Source organism: Scleropages formosus, chromosome 21 (assembly GCF_900964775.1).
Source record: "Scleropages formosus chromosome 21, fSclFor1.1, whole genome shotgun sequence".
In the NCBI taxonomy this organism is placed as follows: Eukaryota; Metazoa; Chordata; class Actinopteri; order Osteoglossiformes; family Osteoglossidae; genus Scleropages; species Scleropages formosus.
In genome coordinates, this window is record NC_041826.1 from 5972110 (window position 1) to 5999859 (window position 27750).

The following is a 27750-nucleotide window of genomic DNA, read 5'->3' on the forward strand; positions in this document are numbered from 1 at the left end:
CAGTCATTAAAGCTGAGAAAGCAAGGTCTTACACTGAAATGTCCTCTCTTTCTGGTGTTTCAGACGTCGTTCACACTCAAGGTCCTCTTGACGGAAGTCTCTACGCTAAGGTTCGCAAAAAAGAGTCAATTGAAGGAGGTGTCACTGCCAACGGTCTCCCTGCTGCTGACCACACCCTCACTGCTGTCGATCACACCCTCCCTGCTGTTGACCATGCCCTCTCTGTGAGCAGTGACTCAGGGAACTCCACTGCCTCCATTAAGACTGACCGTACAGATGAGCCGACACAACAGCCGACCCAGGTGAGCCAGCCTTCTGCGCAGTCACTGAGCCCTGAGGAGAAGAAAGGGCTTGACCAGCTGCTCAGTGGTTTGGAGACCCCCATGCACCGCCAAGGGGGCTACCTGGCCGCGACAACTTCCACTGGTGGAGGGGGAGGAGGAGCAGGGGGAGGAGTACGTCACCTGGTGCCTGCTCAGGTCCATGTGAACGGGCAAAACAGTGTAGAGAGGGAGACAGACATCCTAGACGACGAATTACCCAACAGCCAAGAAGCCAACAGTGTGGACAGCCTGGGCACGCTCTCCTCATTTGAGGGCAGGGCCACTCCCGCTGAGCTTTACTATCAACCCGAAATGGTCGTCAACGGGCAGGATGGCCCATACTTGGAGCGGGGCCTCCCCAGCAAGGCCCCGGAGGTGCCAATGCACACCATGCGTAGTTCCTCCTCTGCACAGGAGCGCATTGCAGACCCCAGTTCAACCCATACTGGGCATGGTACCCACAATGGTGGCATCTATCGCTCTCAGTCCTTTGGTGCCACTCCAGCTGCAGAGCCAGGCCCAAAGCTAATGCCCCTGGCACCCACCCGCAGCACCAGCAGCCGGGAGGCGGTGCAAAGGGGTCTCAATGTGTGGCAGCAGTATGGTGTACCTGAGGAGCCAATGGTGGATGGTGCCCGTTTCTGCCCTGGAATGCAGACCAACAGTCTGCCTGAGTTCCCTAACATGGCTTCCCAGCGTGAGATTGAGCAGTCCATCGAGGCCCTCAACATGCTCATGCTAGACCTGGACCCGGCACTCACGCAAATTCCCAAGTCCTACAGTGCCCCTCTGGCCCCAGGTGATGGCACTGTTGTCACCACTCAGCCCTCTCTGGCACAGTCTGTCATCAGGCCATCATACCAGGCTGACTCCATCCTGCACAGCTGCCCATCTGGCCCCTCCACCAGCTTTGGCCAGGTACCCCAGAGGTCCTCCCCTCTCCACCCACGCATGTCACCCGTGCAGGCCACCCCTACAGAGCCACCTACTGTGTTCAGCTCCCAGAGGCCCACTGCCATCTACCAGTCCACCCCAGCCTACCCAGCAGAGCCACCAGGATCTCTTAGCTATGGGCAGCCCAAGCCTGTACCTGTCCCACTGACAAGTCCCAATATTCCGGCCTACTCCAGTGAGCCCTCTTCCAGCTTCGGGCAGCTACAGCTAAGGCCTCTTAACACATACCCAAACAGTAGTGTATCCTACTCCCCAGAGGCCCCCGACTCTTCCTCCTACCCAGGGATTCAGGGACGCTACAATGCCACGTCCTCTCCCCTGCCTAACCTTGTCCCTGCCAAAGAAGTGGAGCCAGAGGAAGAGAAGTACAACCTGGAGGGCCTGGTGGCTCACCGTGTAGCCGGTAAGACTCTAGTTCTGTTGACATGCTGCTTACACGGGGGTGACCTTTTGATTACTTTTACTGCTTTGTTACCCTTGCCTGCAGTGTTTGCTGTTAATGCCTGTATATAAACATTCAGCTGGCTTCTGGGGTTATTAATTTGACTCTGTCATGCACTTTTCCATATCTGTAAGGCTTACTTTGGTTATTAATTCTGTGACAGGTGTGGTTCCACTTGAAAGGCAAATTATACCACGCAATAATTCACATTCTTTTTACGTCAGGCAAATTGTTTCCCATGCTTAGAGCCCTTTGGTGCACCAGATATGAACGGCTTGTCTTAAACAAAACAGTGAAGCGGAACGTGCAAACAAACAGTACAGTTTAGCCAAGGCAGAATCTGGCTTGGAATTCATGAGTACACATTAACTTACCCATGATCCGGTCAAAGATAGTCAGTAAAAACACAAGTTGTGCAGATGGATTTAGTATCCTGAAATTTTCCCTCCCAAAATCCCTTTATGAAAATCTGGGAAACTAACAGAAGCTACCGCACACAAAGCCTTTAGAATTTGTCTTAAATTATGCCTTCCCATAGAGGAGAGGTCTGGATTTCCCGGATTTTGGTCTCTGGGACGTTTATAGGCAGATGTGGAATTTTATGGCACAATGTGCTGCATTCTGCATTGCTCTGTTGGCGCAGATACAACAGCACCCTGGTTACAATGAAGGCATTGTTCAACAGTGTGCTGTATTCAAGAGCTCCAAATCTGGTCCCTGCTGGGTTCGTGGTGGCGGTCGTCTCAGTGCTAGACTAGCTGTTTGACCCAGCCTTCCACCTGTCATCACAATTAGTCCTTCACAACGTAAAAGCCCAGTGTGCACTGTCTTGGGGGAAGAATTAACCAGTGTGAATGTGCCAATGTGAAATGTGGGACTAAAGTGTAAGAACAGCCTCACATTACCCATCTTCCACGGACACAAAGACTGCACTCATGGTTGCCGCCTAGTGGTAATCCAAGGAAATTATAGAAATATAGTTTAAGGTCGGTTTTCAGGAAGACATGCTAGAAAAAGACCACTTGCACACGCTCTTCGTGTTTAAGTACTCCCATTTAATTGATGATCTGAGACTAAAGCTCATCTGTAGAAATTAAGACAATTGACCGCATGCGTGAAATGGTGTGTATGCAAAGGGTGATGCTGCGAGGGGCTGTTTTAACATTGAGAGATGCTGGGAGAACACAATTGCTTGCCCGCTGTGGTATGTCAGCAAAAGCTTTGCGATGACAGATAAACAGTGCTGTTCACGCATCCTGTTTGCCGATTTGACGTGCTTGTTACGGAGAGTTAACACCCCTCCATGCGCGATAACGTGAGCATGTGATCCTCTTTGGTAGTTGGGGTGATGTTTGGATGCACCAGCGAAGTCTTAGCGCGCTCCTGGCGGAGACGCACGTAACAGACAGTATGAACATCCACTAGTCGAGGAGACACTTGAAGCGTTAAGTGCGTGGTGTTGTTGGTTCCTCGTTGTGCCATTACTCATTTAGCAGACGTTTTTCTCCAAACCGACAATGTAGTTTTTAGCTGACACCTATATCCAAGATGACTTAAAATGATAGATACACTGCGCTAAACTCCTTATAATCAGTCACCCGTTTATAGACCAAAGTAACATAGCACACACATGCACACCATGGACAGTTTAGAGTGATCTGTTTCAGGCAAACTGGTCACTCAGTTCCTCTCAGACATGGTGGCAGAGCATAGAACAGGAAGTGATCTATAAGATTTTAACAGCAAATAACAACCTAATGTTTCTCTCCGTGTGTGTTTCTTTCTGTTGTCCTGTCCACCATTTCTCCCTCACTGGGGATGGCCCTTTGCAACACTGCTGTCTCCCACCCGCCCTGTCCCTCATCCTCTGCTTCTTCCTCATCCTCCTGACTCCCATGGCCCCTCACTTCCTGCTGCTGTACCACCCTCACCCCCCTGTTCCAGAGTACAACGCCCGCATCAGGGGCATCAGCGAAAGCATGTCCACGCAGCCTGACCGTCATCGCTCCCATTCCTTCTCTGGTTTGTTCTCTTTCCTCATCTCTTTCCCTGTCCGCCTTTATCCCCCCAGTTCAAAAAATAACTCGCTTTCTCGCCCACCTCTATTGGTATTCTCTCCCTCCTTACTTTGCCTCACCCGTTATGCCTCTGTCCTCTCTCTCATAGTAGACATGCGACCTGAGCGGAGATTATAGTTTAGTTCCAAACCAGCGCTCATTTCCTCGTCAATACGTTATGCACCCCGTACGGTTCTTTTAGAACAAGTTTGAAATTGATTCCCGTAGTAGTTGGAGACTTTTTGTAGGAAGAATTGAGGTAGGTATTACATAAGACATTTTCGGTCTTTTTAAGAACCACAGCTGTCCTAAAAAACAGGCACAACAGGGGTTTGAACTTCATGAGGCTTTGGAGAATATTAAGCCCTGCCTTGCTTCAGGCTGGTTTCTGTGCTCATTTTCTGCGCTCCCTTGCAGTACCGAGAAGCCCTAAATGAGCCGCCTTGTATTAGCCCAAGGACAGTAAAGGTTTCCGAGCGCTTCGTTTTCAAAGTTTGGAGGTTGGGTGGGAACAGGAGAAAAGGCAGAGTGAGAACGAGAAAAAGGGCTGTCTGTGTGTGCTGTGTGGTTCAGCTCCACGCACCCGTGCTCCACCAACGGAGACTGGTAAGCCACCCCTGCTGACCTGTAACCAAATTGCAATGTTCTTGCAGTGATGCGGTGATGTTTGAATGGACTGTGGTGTTCTTACAAGTGCAGTACAGGGTGTCTGCTGTAAGTAAATATCCTGTGTTTTACTGTCCACAAATCTGGAAGAGAATGGAGTCCTGTGGCCTTTTCTGGCAGCCTGACATGTGCACAGTAAATCTGCACAGGAGAGTCAATGGCAGCACCCACATGGTCCCCCATGAAAAAGCACATGTTCAGATCACCGACCCTATAACATTTTTTTTTTTTAGTAAAAGTTCTCAGTTACTTTTTATATGGAATCTAATTGGATGATGATAAGAGGGAATCTGTGCTGGGTCTTCTCGGTAATCTTTCTTACAAACTGGAGCAGGAATTCCGTTCTGTCTCTCTGTTATCTCCTGTTTCTGGTTTTAGTATTAAGTGTGTGTGGGGAAAAAGAAAAGTGGTCCTGGGATTCCCTGCTGCCCCAGCTGGAGACTATTAGCTGTGCCGTGTCACCATGGTAACAGGGTCTAGTGTTGACATTCACAGCTGTAAATCGGTGCTGCTTCTGAACATCTGGTGTGTGTGTTTCGTGGCTTGGGAGTGTTGTGGATGATAAGGTTTTCAAGGTCTTTGTTTGCTTGAGAGGTCGGAAACATTTGTGTTCACATCCTTTAACGCATATCAGCATTTCTCTTGCAGCATGATCAGTGACAGATTCAATCACATTTACATAGATGGTGTTTGACTACTCACACTATATTATGTCCAGCAATTGCTTGTTTTAAATGCAAGTATCCACTAAAAGAATATACTTAACCGTCATCACATTTCACAGTTCTGTGCAAAACCACTGTGCTCTTAGTGCCTGTGGGAACATGTGGTGCTCTATTGTTTCACTGTCCATCAATGGGCCCCGTGCCCTCATGCCCACCGCAGCTCTGCATCAGAGGCTGACGCTACATAGCGTGTGCCTGCAGGCAAACACCCTTGCCAGAGGTCTGGGGTTTTTTCAAGTATTTTGTGCATGCTGTTGTGCAGTTTCCAAGCCCATGTGCACTCTCATCCTGATGATCCAGTATTTTCCCATGTTTGGGTGGGTCTGCATTGGATTTGTTTAGAATGTGGATGTTTATGTGTCAGTATTTCTGGGTTTGTCTCTCATTCATATTTTTCATTTGGCACGGTAATTGGATATTACTTCAGTTTTATCACTATTAATTATATTAGTCAGTTTCGTCTGTTTATCCTGAAAAGCTTTGGGGTGGCAACAGGCTGAGCAGGCAGATCAAAACCTTGTTTTCTCCAGCAACAGACTGCAGCTTCTTCTGAGGGAAGAAGGTTTAATGTCTTAGTAGTATACCAAGTCTGTCCTGGGCTCTCCCCTCCTTTCGCTCCCATTGGTATGTATCTAGCACAGCTACAGCTCCCTACCTGAGCCACCCCAGCAGACTCATCTTGTTCCAGAGTTCCTGACTCTACTCTGAAGCTACAGACATTGTCATGGAGAGTTAACTCAGCAGTCCTGTGGAGAAACCAGATTTTGGCCACATGCATCCATTATTTTTTTCTTTTGGTCATAACCCAAATCTCATGACCAGCTAATAGGTTTGGGGTGTAGATTGAGTGGTCAACGAAACGGTGTGTCCAAAGACTCAGCTCCCGCTTGACTGGCAGAACTGCTGGTGCTGCACCAATCTGCCTTTCAACCTCCTGTTTTTCTTTTCAATCACTTGTGAACAAGATCTTGAAATATTTGAACTCCTCTTTTAGAGGCAGTTGTTCCACCTCACCTGGAGAGAGCAACCCATACTTTTCCAGGAGTGGGCCATAACCTCAGTGTTGGACGTGTTGATTTTCTTCCCAGCTGCTTTAAATAAAGCGCCAAACCACTTGAGTGCAAAAAAGCATGCAGTGAAATGACGGGGAAAAAGGACAACAATTGTGCAAACAGCAGAGATGACATCCTTCGTTTCCCCCAAATGGGCATCCTCCTAAGCTTCAATCCTACCTTGGTCATGCCCATGAAAAGCACAAGCAGCAGTGGAGACAATACACAATTTTGGCAGAGACACTCGTACAGACGTTTTTGACTTAACACCAAGAATATGGACACAACTCATGTTGCGCTCACTCAGGGATCTGAAGGTACACAATTCCAGGCCCAGGTACAAGAGTTGATATTCCTGCAGTGCCTCCTGTAGTAAATACCAGGATATATGGTCTTATGCCATTACCAATTCAACTAAACACGTGTCCATTGGGTTAGCTTATTCACATGTCCCCATGGACGAGGAGAAGAGCTGTCCACTGTTCCATGGCCAGGAAAAAAAATTGCATGGATATTAGAGTCAGTAGGCGTTACCCTCTGAAGTACGTTGCCAAACTTCTTCAAGAAGGCTGAATATTCTGAACAGCTGTTTGGGCCTAGTTCTCTTTTCTGCAACTTGCAGCCATATTATCAACCTTATCTAGCCAGCACTTTTCTACCTGCTGCAACAGCTTTCCTATTGCTCAGCTACCAGATGATCGCCAGAGAATGCCATTTCCAGGCCTGGTTCCAGGAGTTGTTCCTAGTTACCTCATCTGGGAAGGTTACACTTTGTTGTTTTATGCATACTCATGGGAGACTTTAGGGACCTTTCTTTGTGTAGCATTTCATCCCAGACCTGTTTAACAAGAACATATAGCTCTGAGGTTTATAAAGGCACACATGCTCCAACACCATGTCAGAGTGACAGCCTCATGGTGGAATAATTATATTATAGTTATTATATTCAATGTGGCATGGTGGCACAGCAAATTTCAAATCTGTCTTTGAATTTGTCTCCCTCTGTCTCATTGACTCCTTTGCATGTCAATGAGTGCAGTCATGAACATCCTCCAGGTGGTACAGCTCAATGTGCTGCTGCCCATGACCTATGTGGATCATTGCTTTTCAGCATGATTAAGGGTGTGTGTCTGGAGTGCAGTAAAATACCTGTGTCAGTTTCAACCACCTCTGTGTGTTGCTTTGGCAGGGGTCCGTACCCATGCCACATCACCGGATGAAGCTGCAGTTCCCACAAGGCGTCGCACCACCAGTGAGGGCCAGTACCAGGATGGAGGGCCCACCCAGGATGTCTCAGTCTGCTCCCCGGTGCGCTGCGTCTCCCCAGAGTTTGTCAATACCATCGCCCTCAACCCAGGAGGACGACCCAAGGAGGTAAGGAAGGCTGTCTCAGCCTAGTTCCGTTCCCAACAAATCTTAATACTTTCCGGATCATTCCATCAGTGCAGTATGAATGTGAGTAACTCTGTGCTTGTCTATGCATGCTTGTTGTTTTCTCTTCCGCCAGGGAAATGTACACAGTTACAGAGAGGCCTTCGAGGAGATGGATGGCTCCCCAGTGAGCCCAACAGGCAGTGCTGGTGGTGAGGCCTTTCCCCAGACCCCTGCCTTCCCTGTGTCACCACAAACCCCTTACCTCAACCTGTGTAAGTTCTCACCTCCTGCAGGAAGAGGGTGCTGTGATGCTGTTTCCCATCTAGGTTTAGCTGTGTCTAAAATATAATGTACTGTCATAAATAAGTCACTGCGTTATTCTTCATTTAGTTTTAGCATTTAAGGTTTCTGTAGCAAAGCGTGTGTTGTTTGTGTCAAAGCAATACCTGTATTTTATGTGTAGCACGTTTCAAAAATCCACCGCAGTCATATTTTTGTGATGGAGCATTAATGTTTTTTTTTTAATGTTAATTTGATCTCTCTTACGGTGAATTGGAATTCACCCAAAATTGTTCATTCCACCTATGTACTGTTTAGGAAAATAACTGCTTATAAGAATAGTCTAAACAGTTGGATTGCTCATTTGAACTGGCAGCTGGGTACGGTAGAAAGCGAGTCATTTCAGCTGTGTGTCCACAGTGTAGGTCGGAACATGAGTTTCGAACAGCGGACATGTTTGTAGTTACAGTACTTTAGCAGTTTTGTTTTGATTTTTGCTGCCGAGAGTTAACTCCTGAACTGGTGATGGGCTTTCTGTTCTTGACTTCTTTTGTGGCTTTCTCTGCAAATTATTAGGGGTGTGTGAGCCAACACCAAAGCCAAAATTACAGTTAAGCAGGTATTGTGAAATAATATTCCATGTCCAGTTAACATGTATATTCTGCAATCAGCATATGATGACAAGAAATACGTAGACCACAGTTCATTGGATAATGGAAACGATTAAAGCAAGTAGTTTATCGCCCAGCAGCTGTAATATCACACCTTGCTCAGGTACTGTGTGATTCATTAGCTTTGGAGGGATACCAGAGAAACGCAATACTGGCTCTTTAGTGTTGAATAGGGCATGAAGCATAATTGGTAGAAATTATACCCTTGTAATGGCAGAGTGCTCATTGTCTCACACAGGGCATGTGTTGGCTCATAGACATTTCTCTGCCTTTGGATATGTTGGGTCCCTGTCACCTCCTGCTTCCTCCAGATCCATAGGGCAGTCATTCCTTTGCGGGGTGTTAATCTCACCAAATGCCATTCAATAAGAAAATGCAGGTCACTTATTTCATGTGTCCTTTTCTGATTATACATAGTCGTTACCTCACCCTGAACTCAGCTCCACGCCTTCCCACCGCAATACAAAATGCCTCGTAAAAGTCTTAAAGGTGTTGAAATGCTGTTGTCTTGGGTCACTGGAGACCCCAGTGAATCTAGGGCATGCTCTTGCCCAAATTGTATTTACTCAAGGCACTTAAAGTACTTTTAATTTATGTGCACAATTTTTGCAGGACAAATATGATGAATCTGTTACATCAAAAGTTTTCAGTCGCTGAAATTTTATCTATTGTGTTTCTCTCCACTGCGGGAACCTTTGTGTTCGAGCAGTGTCTCCTAGAATTGCTGCTTATAAATGCTTAATTGTTACATTTATTCATTACACATGATGGCGGTAACTGCTCCGAGAACACATACACAAGAAAATTCTATGAAGAAAAAATAGTGGAGGAAGATGTCATCAAAAACTATATATAAATATTACGGTATTATGCGGCATATGGTAACAGCTGAGTGTGCAAGAGAGCAAAAAATACTTGTGCCCACGTTAACGTATTATAAGCAATATGCCTAATGCTAAAATGATAATAGGGAAGATCATTGTAGGTCGAACTATTTCTAATGCTGTACTTTCTGTGCAAGTGCCAAGGTGTGGCTTTCCCAGCTAATGTTCCCTTGGAAACGGGAGGGTGAAAGGGGCCCTCCTTTCCATGAAGTCTTGCACCCAGAAGGCAGAGTGCCATGACAGCCCCATTAAAGTGACATCATCACGGCTCCCTCCTCCTGCAGTGAACTGTGGGAGTCTGTAGAGCAGCCCTAAATGCCCCGCCGACCCCAACCCTCCCCACCCCATCTCAGTTCCCACTTCTTGCGAGACATTTAGGCTGCATAACAAAGAATTGAATAGGATTCTTTGGTAAGTGGAGGATGCACGCCATAGTGCAACTGTGTCCCAGTAACGGCACCCCGAAACTCGCCTTGGCACGCAAGTAACCATGCCCACTTCACTCTGCTTGCTTCAGCATGCAGGAGTGCAGGTGGAAAACTCTCCTGCTTCTAACTCAGACACTCCACATCCATTGTTCATTCCTGCTCTTTCCATGTTCTGTAGCATGACATGAAAAACCAGGCCTTTCAACACACAAATACACATCCTGTATTAATCTCCTTCACATTGATTTCCAACTCATGGTTTCTTTTTGCTTGCAACCATTTGTTTCAAACATGTTTATCAAGCTGTTAGCATGTTTTTTGGCAACCTGACTTTGAGACCTATCTATGTGTTGACCACCCTTCCAGAAGTTCTAAGGGGTAGGTTTCGTTGTTCTGCATGGTACGAGTGTGCGGTCTGTTGCCTACAGGATAGGGAGAGTACAAAATCCAGGGGAAAAAATCCTTGCATGTCCTGAGCAATGAGCATGAGCTACTGGCTGACACCTTTGTATGTTCATTGTGTCCTTGTGTTATTGGTGTTGATCATTCTACTGTACTGTCTGCTATGTGTACCTCCAGTGTCTTCTTGTGTTAATGCTGTTGATCACAGATTTCATTGTTCTACTGTTTTTATGTGGATAGTTTTACCAGCTAAGCATCTGTGTGTTGTCACTTGTGGCATATTGTACTTCTACTTTTTTTGAGTAGAATATGTAAGTGACTGTGTTTTCCCATGTGAATGTGAAGACTCACAGAGGTGTCATGCTGTTAAGACCAAAGGTGTTATGTGCTAAAAATGACTTCTGCTCTGTCCCCTATTCCTCCTTCCTAGGCCGCTCCCCTCCTGGTTTGGCCAAGACACCTCTATCTGCCCTGGGTCTAAAGCCCCACAACCCAGCTGACATCCTGATGCACCACAGTGGATCAGGTCAGTAGCGTGTTTCGAGATGGTGGGTGCTGTCGTGATGTGTTATTAATACCTATGACAACATACCCTGTTAAAATGGAGAAACTTGAGTCTTCCAACTCTACATGACACTACTTTTGCATTTTAATTTAATGAGTTGTCCTACATTGCTGTATGATACAATGAGCTCATAAGTGCGGTGCAAACTGAGTAGAATAATTTTTTGTGGGTGCTCTAGGTTTCTGTCACCAAAGCATCCAGCTGTTTAAATATATGAAAGAGTTTGATTTATGATCTCCCTTCATTTGAGTGCAAGTACTAGTGCTCTATTTGTGTTTCATAGCCCAGAGGAGAAGCAAGGCTTATATAAGGCTCACAAGTTCAAGCTACTCTTAGAAACAAGTTTTTCTTTTTCCGCTCTTGAATCACTTGCCCAATAAAAAATTGTTTAACTAGCTGGCAGACACTAAATGAAAATGCAACTTTTTTGCACTAAAGCCAGGACTGTTTTGATAGGAATTAAGAGTTACAGGACACTGTTGACACATGTGCCATGCATATGTGAGATGTTAGCTGTACAAATAAGCAGACTCCTTTGTCTCCCTGCTGTTGTCTTAATCTCCCTCAATGCCGTGTTCCTCCTTCAACTGTTTTTCTGCTACTTCTCTTTTCTCTTTCACGTTTCGTCCTTTGCAATGTCTCCTCTGCTTGGGCTTTGCTATCAGAATCAGAAATTAGTCCCACAGGTGGTGCTGAGGAAGGTAAGTCTATTGCCTGCTGGGTCCAGCACAAAGTCTACCCCACAATAAAATCATCTGCCATAAATAAAACCTCAGTAGACTTGGTAACCCTTCAAGAGGGAAATTTTGGAGTTTCCTCTTAAAGCCTCACAGTCTTCTTGCCCCACCTGCCTGCCTATAATGCCTCGCTTTTGGACACTCATCCTTTGACACCCCATTTTACATCCTCTCTTTCCATCTGTCTTTTCCATGATTCAGTGGTCTGAGGAAAAGATGTCTTTTCTGTTGATTCTTCTACTGCATGAAATGGGGCTGTGCGTCTTTATGGGTCTCTACAGGGGACCTTGTAAAGCGAGCCACCCGCGAGCAGTTCCAAAGGCTCACATGTCATCCCCATCCTCTCTGTGGATTTAGAGTCCTATAAAACAGTTGTTTGGAGACATCTTTGTCACATCTGGGTGCCTGTAACAGTTATAAACTGCAGGTTATGTTCCATATAGGCAAACCAAGAAGTAATTTCTCTGGTACCAGTTGGGTTCAATTAATTTTATGAGCTGGGGTAAGGATGTTCTACATGGTGGATAAAACAACCCAGTGCTTTAAAATAAACAGACCAGAAATTCCACCTGGGTGACATTAAGGTCTTTTCTAAGACATCATCCATATCGCGTGGTCAGGAGTCTAGTGACTTCTTTCTAAGTGTCGTTCTTAATTTGATAGCACATATGAAGTGTGATCTCATTCCAAAGGGAAATGAATACCTTTGCATCTATGAGTTGCAATGACCAGAGGTATTTTAAATTCCTAAACCCCTAATTCCTTGTGTTTTGTTAAAAATCCATTGCAGTTATTTTGCAGTGGTCAAGCTGGCTGTTATGTTTTTATACAGTCTTAATGCCTGAATACTCTAAATACCCTTCTCTTTTGGAAAACCTAATGAGTTTACCCTGTCTATTAAATGCCTGTCAGAACAGATGTTCCCAATGAGGCACTTGTCCACAAAACATGAATTTCTGCAGTGCTGTAAAATTTGGGGAATTTTCTCAGTTGTAAATGACCTCTCCTGCATGCCTCCTGTTCCTGCTGCTTCTCTCGCTGTGTCCCTTTCGTGTGCGTGATTGACACAAATGTGGGACCCATTCAAGGGCACCATCTGGTCCACCCTAGTAACGTGCCTGGCTGTGCGCTTTTCAGAACCCCGCAGCTATGTGGAATCCGTTGCCCGAACCGCAGCACCAGGAGGGGGAGGAGGAATAGGAGAACCCCCTGGGTACACCAGCGAAAACCTTGCCAGGCACACGGCCCCCCACCACACCTACAGTGCACCTCTGTCCTCCAGCAGCCCCATTCACAGCACTGATGGGTAAGAATATGGTGGGGGTGTCTGTCAGGGTTTCCACATGACTGGATATTGTCTGGACACACAGTTACTTATGAGACTCACCAGTGAACGACAGTTTTTTCATACATTTTGACATTTGATTATTTTGTACCGAATTCTATTTAGGTTTGCTTTTGATTCTAATGAATAAAACAGCTCTGATCAAACTGCAGGATGTGGGGGCTTTCACTGCATTCCTTGACATGCTGTGAGATATGATTTGTGTCACAGCTGTGTGTCATTGTTAATATAGAGCCTTTTTATTAGACAAAATGAAACAAATACCTCAGAAGATTAAAAAGAAAATCCTCCATTTCTTCCTCCATCGACATCCAAATCCCCTATACTGTGTACTGTGACTTTGGCTTTGAAACACTTGACTGTCTCCAAAGACCAGACTATTGCATTGTACATACCTTAGGGTTTAACCCCCTACTTCACCCAGCACCCAGCCTAGTCGCTTAAAGAAAGACCCTTGTTTTTTTTAGCCGGATTTGGTTCTGCTCTTCCATTTAGAGATATATACAATACTGGTCTTACATTTTCATAACCAGGCAGACATGCTGTACAACAAATGGCTGAAAAACAGAGCATTGAATCTTCATCTTTTGAAGGGTGCAGCAAAATTAAGTACGCTTTCTTGTTTGTGGTAATTTAAATGGATTTTTAGTGTGGACCTGATTAGGTCAAATCCATACGATCTCCTTTTTACATGAGGATTCAATGGGTGTTTTAACTGCATTTGCAGAAATGCACCTGCAAGTGAACTGAGGGTTTATGTGAAATTTATTCCCATACTTCTTTCGGTATTTATCTCTCACTAATGGATCTCTGCCTTCTCTACCCACCTGTCAGAAACTACCCGTTGGCTGACAGCAGTTTTAGGACAGGAACTCCCACTCACCCTACAGGGGACTTTCGCGCTCCTGCCCCAGAAAATACACATCGCACCCCAAACCCCATGTACCAGGGCTCAGGCACCATTACAGGTGGCTATATGGGTCCTGACTACAATCCTTACCAAACAGAAGGTGCCCAGGTCAACATCATGGGTGTCCATACGCTACCTGGAAGCCCCAGTACACTGCGCCGCACAGTGGCCACTAACACACCCCCTAGTCCTGCCCTGCAGCGCAGGATGGCCAACCAAGGCAGCCCAGGCATGGGTCGACATGCACCAATGGCCAATGGAGGTGAGCCTGGGAGCACTGGGAGCCCTGTACTGGTCCACCACTCGTCTGCCACCCAAACAACCCCAAGCAGCCCCAGCTTGGACCGGCACCCTATGCATAGTGGCTATACCACTCCAGATGGACGACATGGGACGCTGTCCAGACAGAGCAGCTCTTCGGGTCACCACCCACCATCGACACCCTCCTTCCCTGTTGCACCTGCTGGATATCCGGAAGGAGCTGGTTTGCACCAGTCCAGCCCTGTCCCACAGCCCCAGCTCCCAGAGAAGCAACGCACATCCAGTGGGGAACGGCCCAACGGTGTCCTGTCCTATGGCACGCTCAATGGCAAGATGTCCTCGCCTGTGTCCAGTGGCGGCAGCACACCAAATACCAGCTTTTCTCACACCTTGCCAGACTTCTCCAAGTACTCCATGCATGGTATGTGAGTGTCAGGATACATTTTGCCAACACCATGTTGCCCGGGGGGGTGTTAGTTCATGACGTTTTGGTTCTTGTTTCAGCCTTGACTATGTTTTAAACAGATGGGAGTCCGGAGACCAGGCTCAACGTGAAGTTTGTCCAGGACACCTCCAAGTTTTGGTACAAACCAGACATTTCTCGAGAACAAGGTGAGACCTCACTGGAGTGATAAGGCTTGTAAAGGCAGATGAAACTAGGATTAGATAGTCCTTTTTGGCCCAGGCGTATCCTAAGCAGTCCCGTTTTTTGTTAGTTTTTAGAGAACTGTCATCTGTTTCAGTTTATAACCTTAACTGAATTAGATCATATGTAATGGCGATATCAGTAAACAGTAACACATGTTGGTAATGACATCACGCATTACACCATTTGCCATTTGATGCTAGTTAGGGCTGTGGCCAATGCATGCTTTTGTATACAATCTCACTGAGAATGCTTCTGTCACAAAAGTCTTAAGATTAGGACATTCTTTCCAACTATACAAAATGGCTTGTATTTATGCTCTTAAATTGCTATTAAGCTGTCAATAAAGTACACGGAAGGTTTATTAGTACTGATTCTATGGTATGGTATATCTATAGTTTTAGTTTGTTATATTTCTCCTCCCATTCACATTGTTCTTCCTTCTCACAGCCATTAATCTGCTGAAGGACCGAGAACCTGGCACCTTCGTCATTCGAGACAGTCACTCCTTCCGGGGGGCCTATGGGCTTGCTATGAAGGTGGCTTCACCCCCACCATCAGTGCAGCAGAACAAGAAAGGTACCATAATGGCCTTTTAAAATAAAATTTTAATTCATGTTTCCACAAATGTTTATGGTGCCAAAAATAGCTTCCAATTTTCCCTCTCACGGGCAACATAATGTTAAGGAAAATTGAAATGGACTTTGAAAGTGCAATTAAGCTGAATTCACCTCAGGCAAAGACAACTGTGGAGAAATATTTAGTTAATTCTGAAATACATTTTAAAACTGTACAGCATTTGGTTTGAATTTCAAATAAACTGCACTTATTTAGCATTCACATTGTATCCAGGGGCTAAATATTTATGGCAGTACATGATGTCACAAAAAAACCCACTCAGTAAAAATGGCAAAGCCCAGTCTGCAGCCTGTTATTTTATTAAATTACATGTAGCTGGTGTCACCGGTTCACAGCGAGTAATGCTGCTCTCTCACAGTGCCTGGGTGGTGTGAGAGGGTGTGGGTTTGATTCCTGCTCAGTCTGTGTGGAGTTTGCGTGCTCTCCCTGTGTCTGCGTGGGTTTCCTCCGGGTGCCCTGGTTTCCTCCCATAGTCCAAAAGACATGCTGTTCAAGTGGATTGATGACTCTAAGTCACCCATAGTGTGTGAGTGACAGAAAGGGTGTGTTTCACTGATGTATGGATGAGTAACTCATCGTAAGTAGTGTAAGTCACCTTGGGTGAATAAGGTGTGGGCTGATAACTACATAGTGTTCATTGGAAGTTGCTTTGGAGAAAAGTGCCTGCTAAATGAAGTGACATACACATCTCAAATGTTTCTACTGTCTTGTTTCCTGACTGCTGGTTTCTTCTTTCTCATAGCTGGCGACAACTCAAATGAGCTGGTGCGACACTTCTTGATTGAGACAAGTCCCAAAGGAGTGAAGCTGAAGGGATGCCCCAATGAACCCTACTTTGGTCAGTGTCCTTCACATATATTCAAGCACAGATGTTCCTCGACTTACGATGGTTCGACTTACGATTTTTCGACTTTACGATGGTGAGCTGGCGATAGACATTCAGTAGAAACTGTACTTCAAATTTAGAATTTTGACTTTTTCCCGGGCAAATGATATGCGGTGCGAAACACTCTCGCAATGCTGGGCGACGGCAGCAATCTGCATCTCCCAGCTTACCATGCAGTTACTATACAGATACCCCCCTGTATCTTCGTTGTGTTTTGGGCCTGCATAATGTCACAAACTCTCATCTGTGTCTCCTGCTACTGGTGGGAAGAAGAAAGAGGGCAACTACTCTTGAAGAGAAACTCAAGATAATTGTAACTCCAACAATAGGTGTATCAGATGCATTTCCGACTTACAATATTTTTGACTTACGATGTGTTTCGTGGAATGCATCCCCATCGTAAGTCGGGGACAACCTGTATGCTCAAGTGTGCTACAGTAAGTTATGTCAGAAGAGTTACTAAATGTCGCAGAGAGCAGAATTTGCAGTTATGAGGTATAGTGCCGCTTCAGACAAGCCTTTGAGAAGATGACGAATTTGATTGCCACCCAGTATGCTGTGCTGCTATGTTGTTCTGTTTTGGGCTTTGCACAAGCAGCACTGACTCTTCTGTCTGTCATGTCTTTAGAGCTGCAGGCATTCTTGGCTACAAAATGCTGTGTTCCTCTGAGCGCAATCCTAATTACAGCACTGGATCTGCCAAAATTGTTTTCTGTTTCTGATGGTTCCCCCTCTAATTTGATCTGCTCACCACACTGCATGGAGGCTTCGGCACTTTAACTGAGAGAGCAGGATTTACTGTCTTCCATATCGAGTACAAAAATGTAGGACTGGAGTCTTACACAAGTTTGAAAACATCCTGTTATGGCAGTCATAGGTCACACCGGTGTTTGTAGTTGAAGGCTCAAGTTGGAAAAGTCAACAAGAAGACAGGACTTTCAGTACAGTTTTCAAGATCGCACCCTGGTATTGGTATTAAAATAGCAGTCTTACATGAAATCCTGGTGAGCAGAGAGCTGAACCAAAAGTCTTGAATGATTGTTTTATTTTTTTTTCGTGGGACTAGGAAAGTAGTGGAATAGTTTCACTACTGGGGGTGTGGTGGCGCAGCGGGTTTGGCCAGGGCCTGCTGTGTGGCGGGTCTGGGATTTGAGTCCTGCTTGGGGTCCCTTGTGGTGGACTGGCGTCCTGTCCTCAGTGTGTCCCCTCCCTCTTCAACCTTGCGCCCTGTGTTGCTGGGTTAGGCTCCGGTTTGCCGAGACCCAGCTCGGGACAAGTGGTTATAGACATTGTGTGTGTGTTTCACTACTGTATCCTAGGGTGACTGAGAGAAAGGGTAATGATGACCAACTTGTTGGCGCCAATAAAAAAAGCTGAAATTGTTTCACTTGGGGGTGCGCGGTGGCTCAGGGGGTTTGGCTGGGTCCTGCTCTCCGGCAGGTCTGGGACTCAAGTCCCACTTGGGGTGCCTTGCGGCAGAGTGGCATCCCGTCCTGAGTGTGTTCCCTTCTCCTCCAGCCTTACACCCTGTGTTGCCGGGTTAGACTCCAGTTCACCACAAAACCACTTGGGACAAGCAGCTTCAGCCAATGTGTGTGTGTGTGTGTGTGTGTGTGTGTGTGTTTCACTTGGAAAGATAGCTGAAGGGAATGAAATGATAATAGGATTGATGTTCTCTCTTCATATTGGTGTATAGGGTCTCTGTCAGCGCTCGTCTACCAGCACTTCATCACACCACTGGCTCTTCCCTGCACACTGGTCATCCCCACCAAAGGTAAGACACAATGGCTTTCAGTGGGTATAGTTGTCTTGGGTTTTATTTTAGTTCTACACTGTCGGTAAAAATCAACTTCACACAGGTAGCTTTCACAAACAGTTTGATTGCGAATAAAGCTATAAAGGTCTGACCGAAGCCTTATGATGCATTTTGGGATCAAGAAAAAGAACTATCTACAAGGAAGCCTCCAGGCTTTGGGTAATTTTCAATACATTTCCCAAGGTGTGTATAGGGATGAACTGGAAAAATCATTTCCCAGTGACATCCTCCCCAGATGCTTGGTTACCCTTGACCTTAAGGTCTTAAAGACCTTATACATGTTGTTGTTTTTAGACCTTCAGGAAGATACTCCAGACATTGCAACACCCACAAATGCAGCTGCAGATCTCCTCAAGCAAGGTGCAGGTAAGGGTGGCGTAATCTTTCTCATCTTCTCTCAGGTCTTCAACCTACTGTACAAAGCTGAGTCGGGCCTGTAAAGCTCTGGTCAGAAAAAGCAAATTGGTACATTTATGAAAACTATCAGTGCAGATCTCACAAACTATACTGTCACTTGTTGTTTCACCACACTATTTTTTAATTATGATATGGGCAAAAATGATTGCATGATTACTGGTCCCTTATTCCATGTAAACTTTTCTTTAAACTTTTCATTTCAATTTAATAAGTTTATTGTGTTCATTTTCAATTTATTTTTAAGAAGTTCAATCTTCCTGGCTCAGTCTTGGAGCAACATTAATACTTTTGTTTTTGTCCCCATTGTGTCACTTTGATGTGAGTTTAGGCCCAAAGGTGCCTGATGAATCTCATGGTAAATAAAATGCTTTTTTGTGATCATTTTGCCCTTAAGTCCAGCACTCTGATGAGGATCGAAATGGGTGTCTGGTTTGAGCATGAGCACGTGAAGCTAACAGGAGGCTCCACAGCCCATTTCTCTGTAGACTGTGTGCAGCCGTGTGCCTGCTCTTGTCTATCCAACACTCTCCAAGTCTACAACTACCTTCCTCTCTTGCACCCTGCACCATCTGTCTAAGCATCTTCCAAACCGCATGACACAAAAAGACATTGCATGGAAATGCCAGTGCATCTCAGGACATTTATAGTTGAGATTTGAAAAAGCAGTGCAGATTTATTGGATGTGATTACTACTACTATCTTTTGCATTGTTTATTGGTTGATGTGTGCAACAGTTAAAATGGAATTGCATTCAAAGTTTGAGATATTGAACATTTATTTTTAACTATTACCATTATCACCTTATTTTTGAAAAGTGTAACAATGTGCAATTCTGTAAATCCTTTTATATTATATTATATTATATTATATTATATTATATTATATTATATGTCAGCTGTTCCTAAGAGGCCATTCTATCTGCCTTACTAGTTTATGTACCTGCAGATATGAGCTGCCCCAGTCTTTCAGAGCTATAGCAACTGATTTTTTTTCCTTTTTTTTTTTTTTTTTTTTTTTTTGTTAGCTGGACTGAAATGACTTTTTAGATGTGAAATATGCTTGTCTGTTCTCACTACTTCCTAACTTGATCTCTAAAACTAGCATGCTCAGATGACCTCCAGTAGCTTGAGTGTATGGTATCAAAGTCCTTCTGCATAGAGCCAGTAGATTTGATCAGTACTGTCAGTGTTCATACCCTGGCTGTCCTATCTTTTCCACAGCATGCAACGTTCTTTACATCAATTCTGTGGACATGGAGTCTCTGACTGGACCACAGGCTGTGGCAAAGGCCATCACTGAGACCTTGGCATCTAATCCCCCGCCCTCTGCTACCATTGTTCACTTCAAGGTGTCAGCACAGGGCATCACGCTGACGGACAACCAACGGAAGTGAGTGTGGTAACTGGGGTCAAGGGCATGGATCACTTGTGTTGGATCTCAGTGCTCATTGCTAAATGAATATATTTCGATGTTATGCTCCCCAAAGTGCCTCGTGACAGTCCTCTTATTAGGGGGATCTGTATGTCATTAGTAGGCTGGTAGGTCTGTTGTGGCCCAAGTGGAACATGGTCACAATAGGTCACTGCGGTAACTTAACGGTCTCTATTCTTGCAGGCTTTTCTTCCGGCGTCACTACCCCATCAACACAGTCACATTCTGTGACACTGACCCCCAGGACAGGAAGTGAGTGTAGCGAAAGCATGTGTTGAACTGAATATCAGCTCTGGCTCCCAGTTACAGTTCTCTCTGAAATGACTCAAAATGTATATTTATTTAATTCCTTTGTCTCAACTATGTTACAGGTGGAACAAAGCAGACGGTGGCTCAGCAAAGTACGTTTTATTTCACGTCTTTTATTTTTCTTCCGGAGGGGGCGCGGTGGCGCAGTGGGTTGGACCAGGTCCTGCTCTCCAGTGGGTCTGGGGTTCGAGTCCCGCTTGGGGTGCCTTGCGGCGGACTGGCGTCCCGTCCTGGGTGTGTCCCCTCCCCCCTCTGGCCTTACGCCCTGTGTTGCCGGGTAGGCTCCGGTTCCCCGCGACCCCGTATGGGACAAGCGGTTCCGAAAATGTGTGTGTGTGCGTGTGTATTTTTCTTCCTTTTTCCCCATTGTTTAGTCTTACACGGCAGAACTGACCTTCATGTGGTGTCAGGTGCTCGTGTGACTGGTTAGCTATGGTTAGGTAGCGCTTTAAACTGCTTGATCCCGATATAATCTCAGATGAGCACAGAGTTAAACAAGGCTTCCTGTTCCAGCTTTCATAGCCTAGGGTTTTAATAAGACACAGTGAGTGTTTGAATGGTTTCATTTGTGTGTTTGAGGTCAGATTGCTGCTGCTGACAGCTTTATATCTCCAGTTCCTTTACAGCAATGAGTCATCCTTCCACTCAATACCTGTTTTTTATAGAATGTTAAATCAGTGTTTTGTTTGCGTGAAGTGCTGGAGGGTACCTTATGGGGTAGATATGCATGTGAGACTCTGATGGTGAGACTCAAGGGATCAGGCCATAATAGGCAAAAATAACCCTGTTGGTATCATTGCCCCCTGAGGCCACAGCTGTGTTTCTGTCCAGCAGAGTCTGCCCCTGAAGCCTTGCTCATATTCTGTGTCGGTTTTGTGCTTTAATTGGGACTTGTTAAACTGGCATAGGAGCCATTTAGCATGGTCATATAAAATGTCATGAAGTGAATTAAATAGTTATTTCCATTGTGGCCATAAAGGAGAATGACACGTCTCCTTTTTACTGTGTCGCACAAGGACTTTTACTGCAAAAGTGCATTTTGAGTTTGATATAGAAATCAACAAGACCCTTTCTGGCCTTTCAGGTTCTTTGGATTTGTGGCCCGGAAACAGGGAAGCACAACAGACAACGTCAGTCACCTTTTTGCCGAATTGGACCCCAAACAGCCCGCCACTGCTATCGTCAACTTTGTCTCCAAGGTGATGATTGGCTCTCAGAAGCGATGAGTTTCCCCCTAGCTAACAGATTTGGTTGTTGGAGACTTTATTCCCACATTTGTCCATTTTGATTTTTTTTTTTTTTTTTTTTGCTACTTGTTTTCCTTTTGTCATTTTGTTTGTTTTTTGTTGCGGGGGATTTTGGAAGGACTCGAAGTTGGTCTGAGATGGGGGAAAGAGCAAGTGCAGCAGGGCCGTGGCAGTGGAGTGCTGGTGGTGGGGAGATGAACTCAGTCTCTCCTGTAGGGTCATGAAAAAAGGATATAAAAAAAAAAAAACAAAGAGGAGAGTTTGTCAGTGAGCTTTGTGTAAAACAGTGGCAAAAGAAAAAGTAGAACAAAGATCACAAGACTGAAATCTAATGGGCTTTTGGATTGATTAACCAAAGACGAGAAAGCATTCAGGACAAGTGTAATTTTTGGGTGGTTCATATAAAATGTGTAAAATAGGGATTTTGTCACAGACAAAGGTGACAGTATCATTTCTATTTAAGTATGTTTTTTTCCTACACACCTTGCATCCATGTCTCCTTGCAAGGGGTAACCTAAGACATTTTGCTTATTAGCTTGGTGAGTACATTATATATCGTTTCTTCTAAATCCAGAGCGAATGATACTGGGGTTGTCTCGGGTTGCAAAGGTCTGTACCATACAAAATGTTTCTCTCCCTCTCATAATCAACCAAATTTCTTCATAGTTACATACACTGTGGTCCAAATTTTTTGAAGGCAACCTTTCTGAAAGGCCGGATCCAGGCTTGATTAGTCAATCCTCGAGCGCATAGATTTCAGCTGTGGGTAGGTGGATTGCTCTTGCCTGTGGACTCGGGACTCCTGAATGTACTGCAGCTGCAGTGGCTGTAGTCTTGAGCTAGGCCTCGCTCTGCTTCTTGGAGAGGAGGAGATGGGGAAACTGACGTCAAACATGGCTTCGTCTGGCTCCACGCACCAATTTGCTTTGGCTTCCAATAGTCCATGGCAATCTGATCACACTGGAGGAACCCAGGCCCTGCTGGCTGGGTCATTGCACTGTCCTGCATGCCGTAGTACCAATGTAACCTGCCTACCTGTGCTTCTCATCACATGTACAGTACACCTCCCGTGTTTTGCTGTTAGCGAGAGCAGGAGCAAGGATGCTGTCGGGCAGCCCGATGGGTAGCTGCACGAGACGCAGAAGTTGCGCACTTCACCCGGGACGGTTCTCGTAAAAAGGAGGCGGATGTCAGCAGTCACTGAAGCAGCTGCAGCTCCCTTCTGGTCAGATAGCTTTTTCTTCAGACCCCGGGCTGACTTGTTTCTGCCAAACTCCCTGCTGAAACAGCCAAGGCTCACTTCGCTCTCACCGCATATCGGCAGTACACCTGTATCCGTGTCTGTCGTCTTTGGAGAGAAGAGTTTCTCGTTACACGTCAGAAGGCCTTACTTTACACACACACACACACACACACACACACACACACACACACACGCATTGTACTGAAAAGTAAGCTAATTAACAAATTCCCTCAATATATATATAAACTACAAAAAAAATAGAAAAAATATTTATTTTTTGCTACATTGCTCTATGTTAACTCATATATACATATATTGTATAGTCGACATAAAGATTACCTAATGCATTGAAAAAAAATACTCTTTATTTTGGCTAAGATTTCAAAGTCAGGAGATTTTGAAGAGCATTTAAATATATACAGTAAGGTGTAAAATGTATGTATGTTTAAGCTTTTCACTTATGTTTTTATTCTTCTTTTGCACCATTATTGTTTGCTTGCATTGTGTTTTCTTAGTTGGCCTTTAAGGGTCATAAATTAAATTTTAAAAAGTTCCCCAGGTATGTGGGACAAGGTCTTGAATGTGGTCAGTCGGTGAATTTAAAGAGTTCATCTTAAAAGGTTGGCTTGAGGTTTTTCTGGGTTGTCACAATGGGCTGCAGCACCTGGGGCTTATGTAAGCACTTAAGTGGGATTACGTATAAAAAGCAGTTTCAGGTTTTTGTAGGGAAACACAATAAGTCATAAACTGATACACTCTTGTTATGGATACTATATCTCATGAACAATATTAGGAAAACAGAAAAAAATGCTAGTGGCAAGACAGCAGTTTTTTTGTGTGTTGTACTGCCACCTCATGTAGAAGTGAGGTATTACATCATCCTTTGCTATGTCCTACAGTATAAGGTGAATTGATCCCAGTTTGAAAAAAACAAAACAAAAAAAAAAAAAAAAAAAAAAAGCCAAAAAAAAATAAATAAATAAAAGAAACTGCCAACCTTCCCATTGGACAATAATTACTGCAGTGTTTTAGCTGTTATTTTGCGAATGCACAAAATTATGCACAGTCCATACTTCCCGCAGACTAAATTCTACTTGTATGTTGCATTGACCTGGTTCCACTGTTTGAGTGGTGTTTTAATTAACGTTAACAGTCCACTACCTATGAAAAGGAGTATCATCGTATTGCTTTTTTATTTTCATTGTCACAGGAAAAATAGGTAATATTTTTGTCCAGAGTTGGATTTTGCGGTTTGGCTTTCAATTAAAAATTGGATTAGACACAAAAAGGTGCTATCCAAATTGAAATAGCCATGCCATGATTTTCCAATTGGGCCCACATGTAAATACATTATTTTTGCCAAAGATTTTAAGTATATATTTTTATTCTTTGTTGAAGATGTCAGACTAATATTGTTTTGTCATTTTGTGTTAAGGGAAAGTCCTTGTACTGGAGGGAAAAAATCATTGTGACTGAAGTTCATATTAATGCAATATTTCATCCCATTAATTAAGTATTCATTAATTGTTTACTGTGTGCCTCTGCAGTGGGTTTTAATTGCATTTGCTAATTAGGCCAGTTTTACCCCATGACTCTAAAGCACTTAATTCCTAGATGCTAGAACTGAAAATGAATGAATTAGTTTAACATTGTTTAGTTAGACAGAGCAAGGCAAAATAACAAAGCGTACGTACTCAGTCTGAATTCATTTTTATACGCAGATTTTATTGAAAGGTGTATAATTAGATGGTTATATACATCTGAGCCACTGAATGTAGTCCATTCAGCCCATTCCAAATGGTATTGTGAGTTTTTTGGTAAAGAACATTGCCACCTTTTCATAAGCAAAACTGCCATTTCTTTTCCCTTTATATGGTCCCTTATCATAGTAGGCTGAATTAAGTAGTTTAAAAAAACTGCAATTTTTTTAAACAAAAAACAAATTCATCCTGAAATTAAGACAACAGCCCACGTTCCTGTTTACAAGAACATTGTGTAATGTTTGCCGCAATATATGTCCACTCAAAAATAGCTAACTTAGACTGTGTGAATGTGCTACTATGGCTGTACAGATCTTTTGTGTATTTTCATTTGCTTTAAAATGTATGGCTTTATTGATTCCGAAAAACTCATTAAAAAGCAATACAAACCAATTATACTGAAAAAAAAAGATTGAAATGGCTCCTTTTTTGGCTTGATAATATCCATATTTCTACACCCTAAGCAAATGCTGGAACTTTTGCTGTATTTTTGTGCCATACCTTTTACATTTTACATAATAATTAAGACCAGGAAAAATGACACATATCTACAGAAAATGATCTCAATTTCTGTTGCAATATGCTGATGGACACATTATGCAGTTACATCCCTTCAACGCCAGTCTAGCCTTTCTGAAATTGATCATTCCAGTACACTGGTACTACTGCATCACCTTCTGTGTGGATACTATCAGAACTGCACAGTGAAAAGAAACCCTTTGGGGCAGGTAACAGTGTGGCAAGTGAAACAACTGCAGTGACAGTAGAGATTGAGAGCCCGGGATGAGGAGGACACCTACAGGAAGAAGATGGAGGACAAGTTGAGATGAAATGATATGTGGCAGGTGAGGAAGGGTCTGAAAACATCACTGCTGACAGTTGAGTGGCTGCTCAGTAGAGAATGACTGTGACAAGGCCAATGAGTTAAAACAGTTTTTGGTCCCAAAAAGAGCTCTGCTCAACACCTGTCCAGCCAACCAACTAACACCACTGAATATTCTTTATCTTTCCCTCTACTTCCCTCCACTTGACACTTCTTACCAAACGCCAATGCTCTCCTCACCTCTTCCCCCTCTAAATGGGATCGCACTCCTCCTCACAGCAACCTTTACAGCTAAGGTCACAACCACCTCTCCTCTCTCTGCTGAGCCACTATCAGCAATTCTGTCCTCACCATCTCCATCACCCCCCGGACCACCAACCAACCACCCTGTAGTGTGGGAAATTGCATTTATGCAGTCGAAACCAGCTCCACCTCCTAAACAAACCCCTAATCATCATGGACAATCACTCTCACCATCTGCATGGCACTGGGGTTAAACAGAGGAGCACATTTAGAATCACAGTACTTTAGTTAAACTTTTGCAAGAAGCTCCCAGCACCATTTATACCTGTCTTTGATTGTCTGTCTGTCTGTCCGTCCCTCCGTCCATCCGCCTGTGGCAAAAAAAATAGAAGGTATGCTGTTAGATGTTGCATATCGCTTAAATAAAGGTCTCTTTCATAGTTTTCAAGCTATGCACGACCTTTATTATCACTACATACAACAGAAAATGGGTATGCCAATAACAATAACTTTAAAGGTGTTATGTTCTATCTAGCACCATATTTTCATTAAAATGTGATAAACCATAACAAACAAAACAAAAGTGTTGTTCAACAATATATATTTAATGCATGCAATTTAGCTTTTTCAGCCAAATTCTTAGCAAGTATTATTGCTTGCAGACGCAGTGTGTGGAGCAACATTTGAATGCTGAAACCTGAAACCTTGAACTAACCAACATCTAATCCAGAGGCAAGAAGAATGTTTCCATTGTGGATGGTGGCATCTGCAGAGTTTGGCTCATGCCTTCTGTTGGTCACATGGCCATGGGCAGTGTCTTGGTTACCTAGGCATCATGTAAGAGATAACACACTTAGAGATTTCACTTCAAAGACACTATTGAACTGTACAATTTCAGTGCATTTTCACTGATTCCAAATTACACCGATCGCTCCTACTTCGTCTTCCACATTCAGTACATTGCGAATACACAAATACAGAAAATACACAGTATTTGGTACCCAAATGTATATAATGCCTTTGTGAAATAATAATCATGTTTTGGAATAATCAGGATATGATTAGCAAAGCCATCTCGACCTTTGACTTCCATCAAAAACAGATGGGAAAATATGGCATTGATAAAACGGACCCACTTGCTTGTACTCCAAAGTAGACAAGGTTTATTAGGGAGAAATTGTATATCCATGGAGTCGTGCATAATTAAGACTAGGTCAGCTAGCCTTAACAACTCTTTGCGAATAGATGGGGAATGAGTGGAGTCAGTGACTGATTTTACTTTCCTGGGGTCAAGGATCTTGGAAACCGTACCCATGAGATTGAAGAAAAAAAAAAAAAGAACTTGCTTCTTGTGAGCAAAGCTATTGCAAATTTGGACTCTACAGTAAAACAGCAGAGAAGTGATGCTGTGAACAATGGTCCATATATTTAGGGCTATGGTCTTCCCATTGGGGTTCTGCTCACTGGTGGGTCTGGGGTTCGAGTCCTGCTTGGGGTGCCTTATGATGGACTGGCGTCCCATCCTGGGTGTGTCCCCCTCCTCTCCAGCCTTGCACCCTGTGTTGCCGGGTTAGGCTCTGGCTCGCCACGACCCCGCTCGGGAGAAGTGGTTTCAGACGATGTGTTTGTGTGTGTGTGTGTGTGTGTGTCTCTTCCCATTGGTAACATTCCAGTCAGAGTCGGAACATCAGAAAATTGACGCTTTGCTGTAAGAAACTTCTCAGACACTACAGGAAGGACAAATCAGTCAGTCCACATGGAGACAAACCCAGAATGCTTACTTAGGGAGCTGTTAATGAAACAAATGAGCCCAAACGCTTTGGCCACATGCAGGACTAAGTAGAGAAGACTCTGGAAAAGACTGAAGACAGAAGGAAGGGGCTACAGAGGCTAACATGACTGGACAGTATTACCTAATAAATAATATATGCTTGTAAGAGCTCACAGAAGCTGCCACAGCCAGACAAGCCTAGTGTGCTAAAGTCTGACGTTGTGAAGACCCAGCCCCAAATGACCAAATACATTACATTTACATTTACATGTATTCACTTAACAGATGCTTCTCTCCAAAGTGATGTACATCTCAGAGAAATACAATGTGTAAATTACATTAGGAGAAAGAGAGACATAGTTGCAGATGTGTGATACTTAAGTACAGTTATTTTGTTTCTTTCTACCATATGAACCAATGTTCACACAGAACCATAAACAGCCT

The 27750-nt window shown here is 44.2% G+C and overlaps 1 protein-coding gene across 8 annotated transcripts in view; it reads left to right on the forward strand.

Annotated features, from left to right (window-relative positions):
* The window catches only part of LOC108924275 (tensin-like), a 144671-nt gene extending 120053 nt beyond the window's left edge, over positions 1 to 24618 (forward strand). For 5 of the 8 annotated variants that reach the window (XM_018735530.2, XM_018735526.2, XM_018735534.2 and 2 more), the window contains 16 exons: positions 64 to 1680; positions 7409 to 7593; positions 7727 to 7865; positions 10688 to 10783; positions 12697 to 12865; positions 13739 to 14496; positions 14601 to 14687; positions 15172 to 15300; positions 16103 to 16198; positions 17943 to 18020; positions 18357 to 18428; positions 18808 to 18834; positions 19700 to 19868; positions 20094 to 20162; positions 20282 to 20311; positions 21304 to 24618. In XM_018735530.2, the coding sequence (XP_018591046.1) occupies positions 64 to 1680; positions 7409 to 7593; positions 7727 to 7865; positions 10688 to 10783; positions 12697 to 12865; positions 13739 to 14496; positions 14601 to 14687; positions 15172 to 15300; positions 16103 to 16198; positions 17943 to 18020; positions 18357 to 18428; positions 18808 to 18834; positions 19700 to 19868; positions 20094 to 20162; positions 20282 to 20311; positions 21304 to 21445 (3863 nt within the window). In that variant the 3' untranslated portion in view covers positions 21446 to 24618. The remainder of the gene's footprint in view (positions 1 to 63; positions 1681 to 7408; positions 7594 to 7726; positions 7866 to 10687; positions 10784 to 12696; positions 12866 to 13738; positions 14497 to 14600; positions 14688 to 15171; positions 15301 to 16102; positions 16199 to 17942; positions 18021 to 18356; positions 18429 to 18807; positions 18835 to 19699; positions 19869 to 20093; positions 20163 to 20281; positions 20312 to 21303) is intronic. The other 3 variants (XM_018735529.2, XM_018735528.2, XM_018735527.2) reach the window with 3 other exon arrangements.
* The last annotated feature ends 3132 nt before the right edge of the window (positions 24619 to 27750 follow it).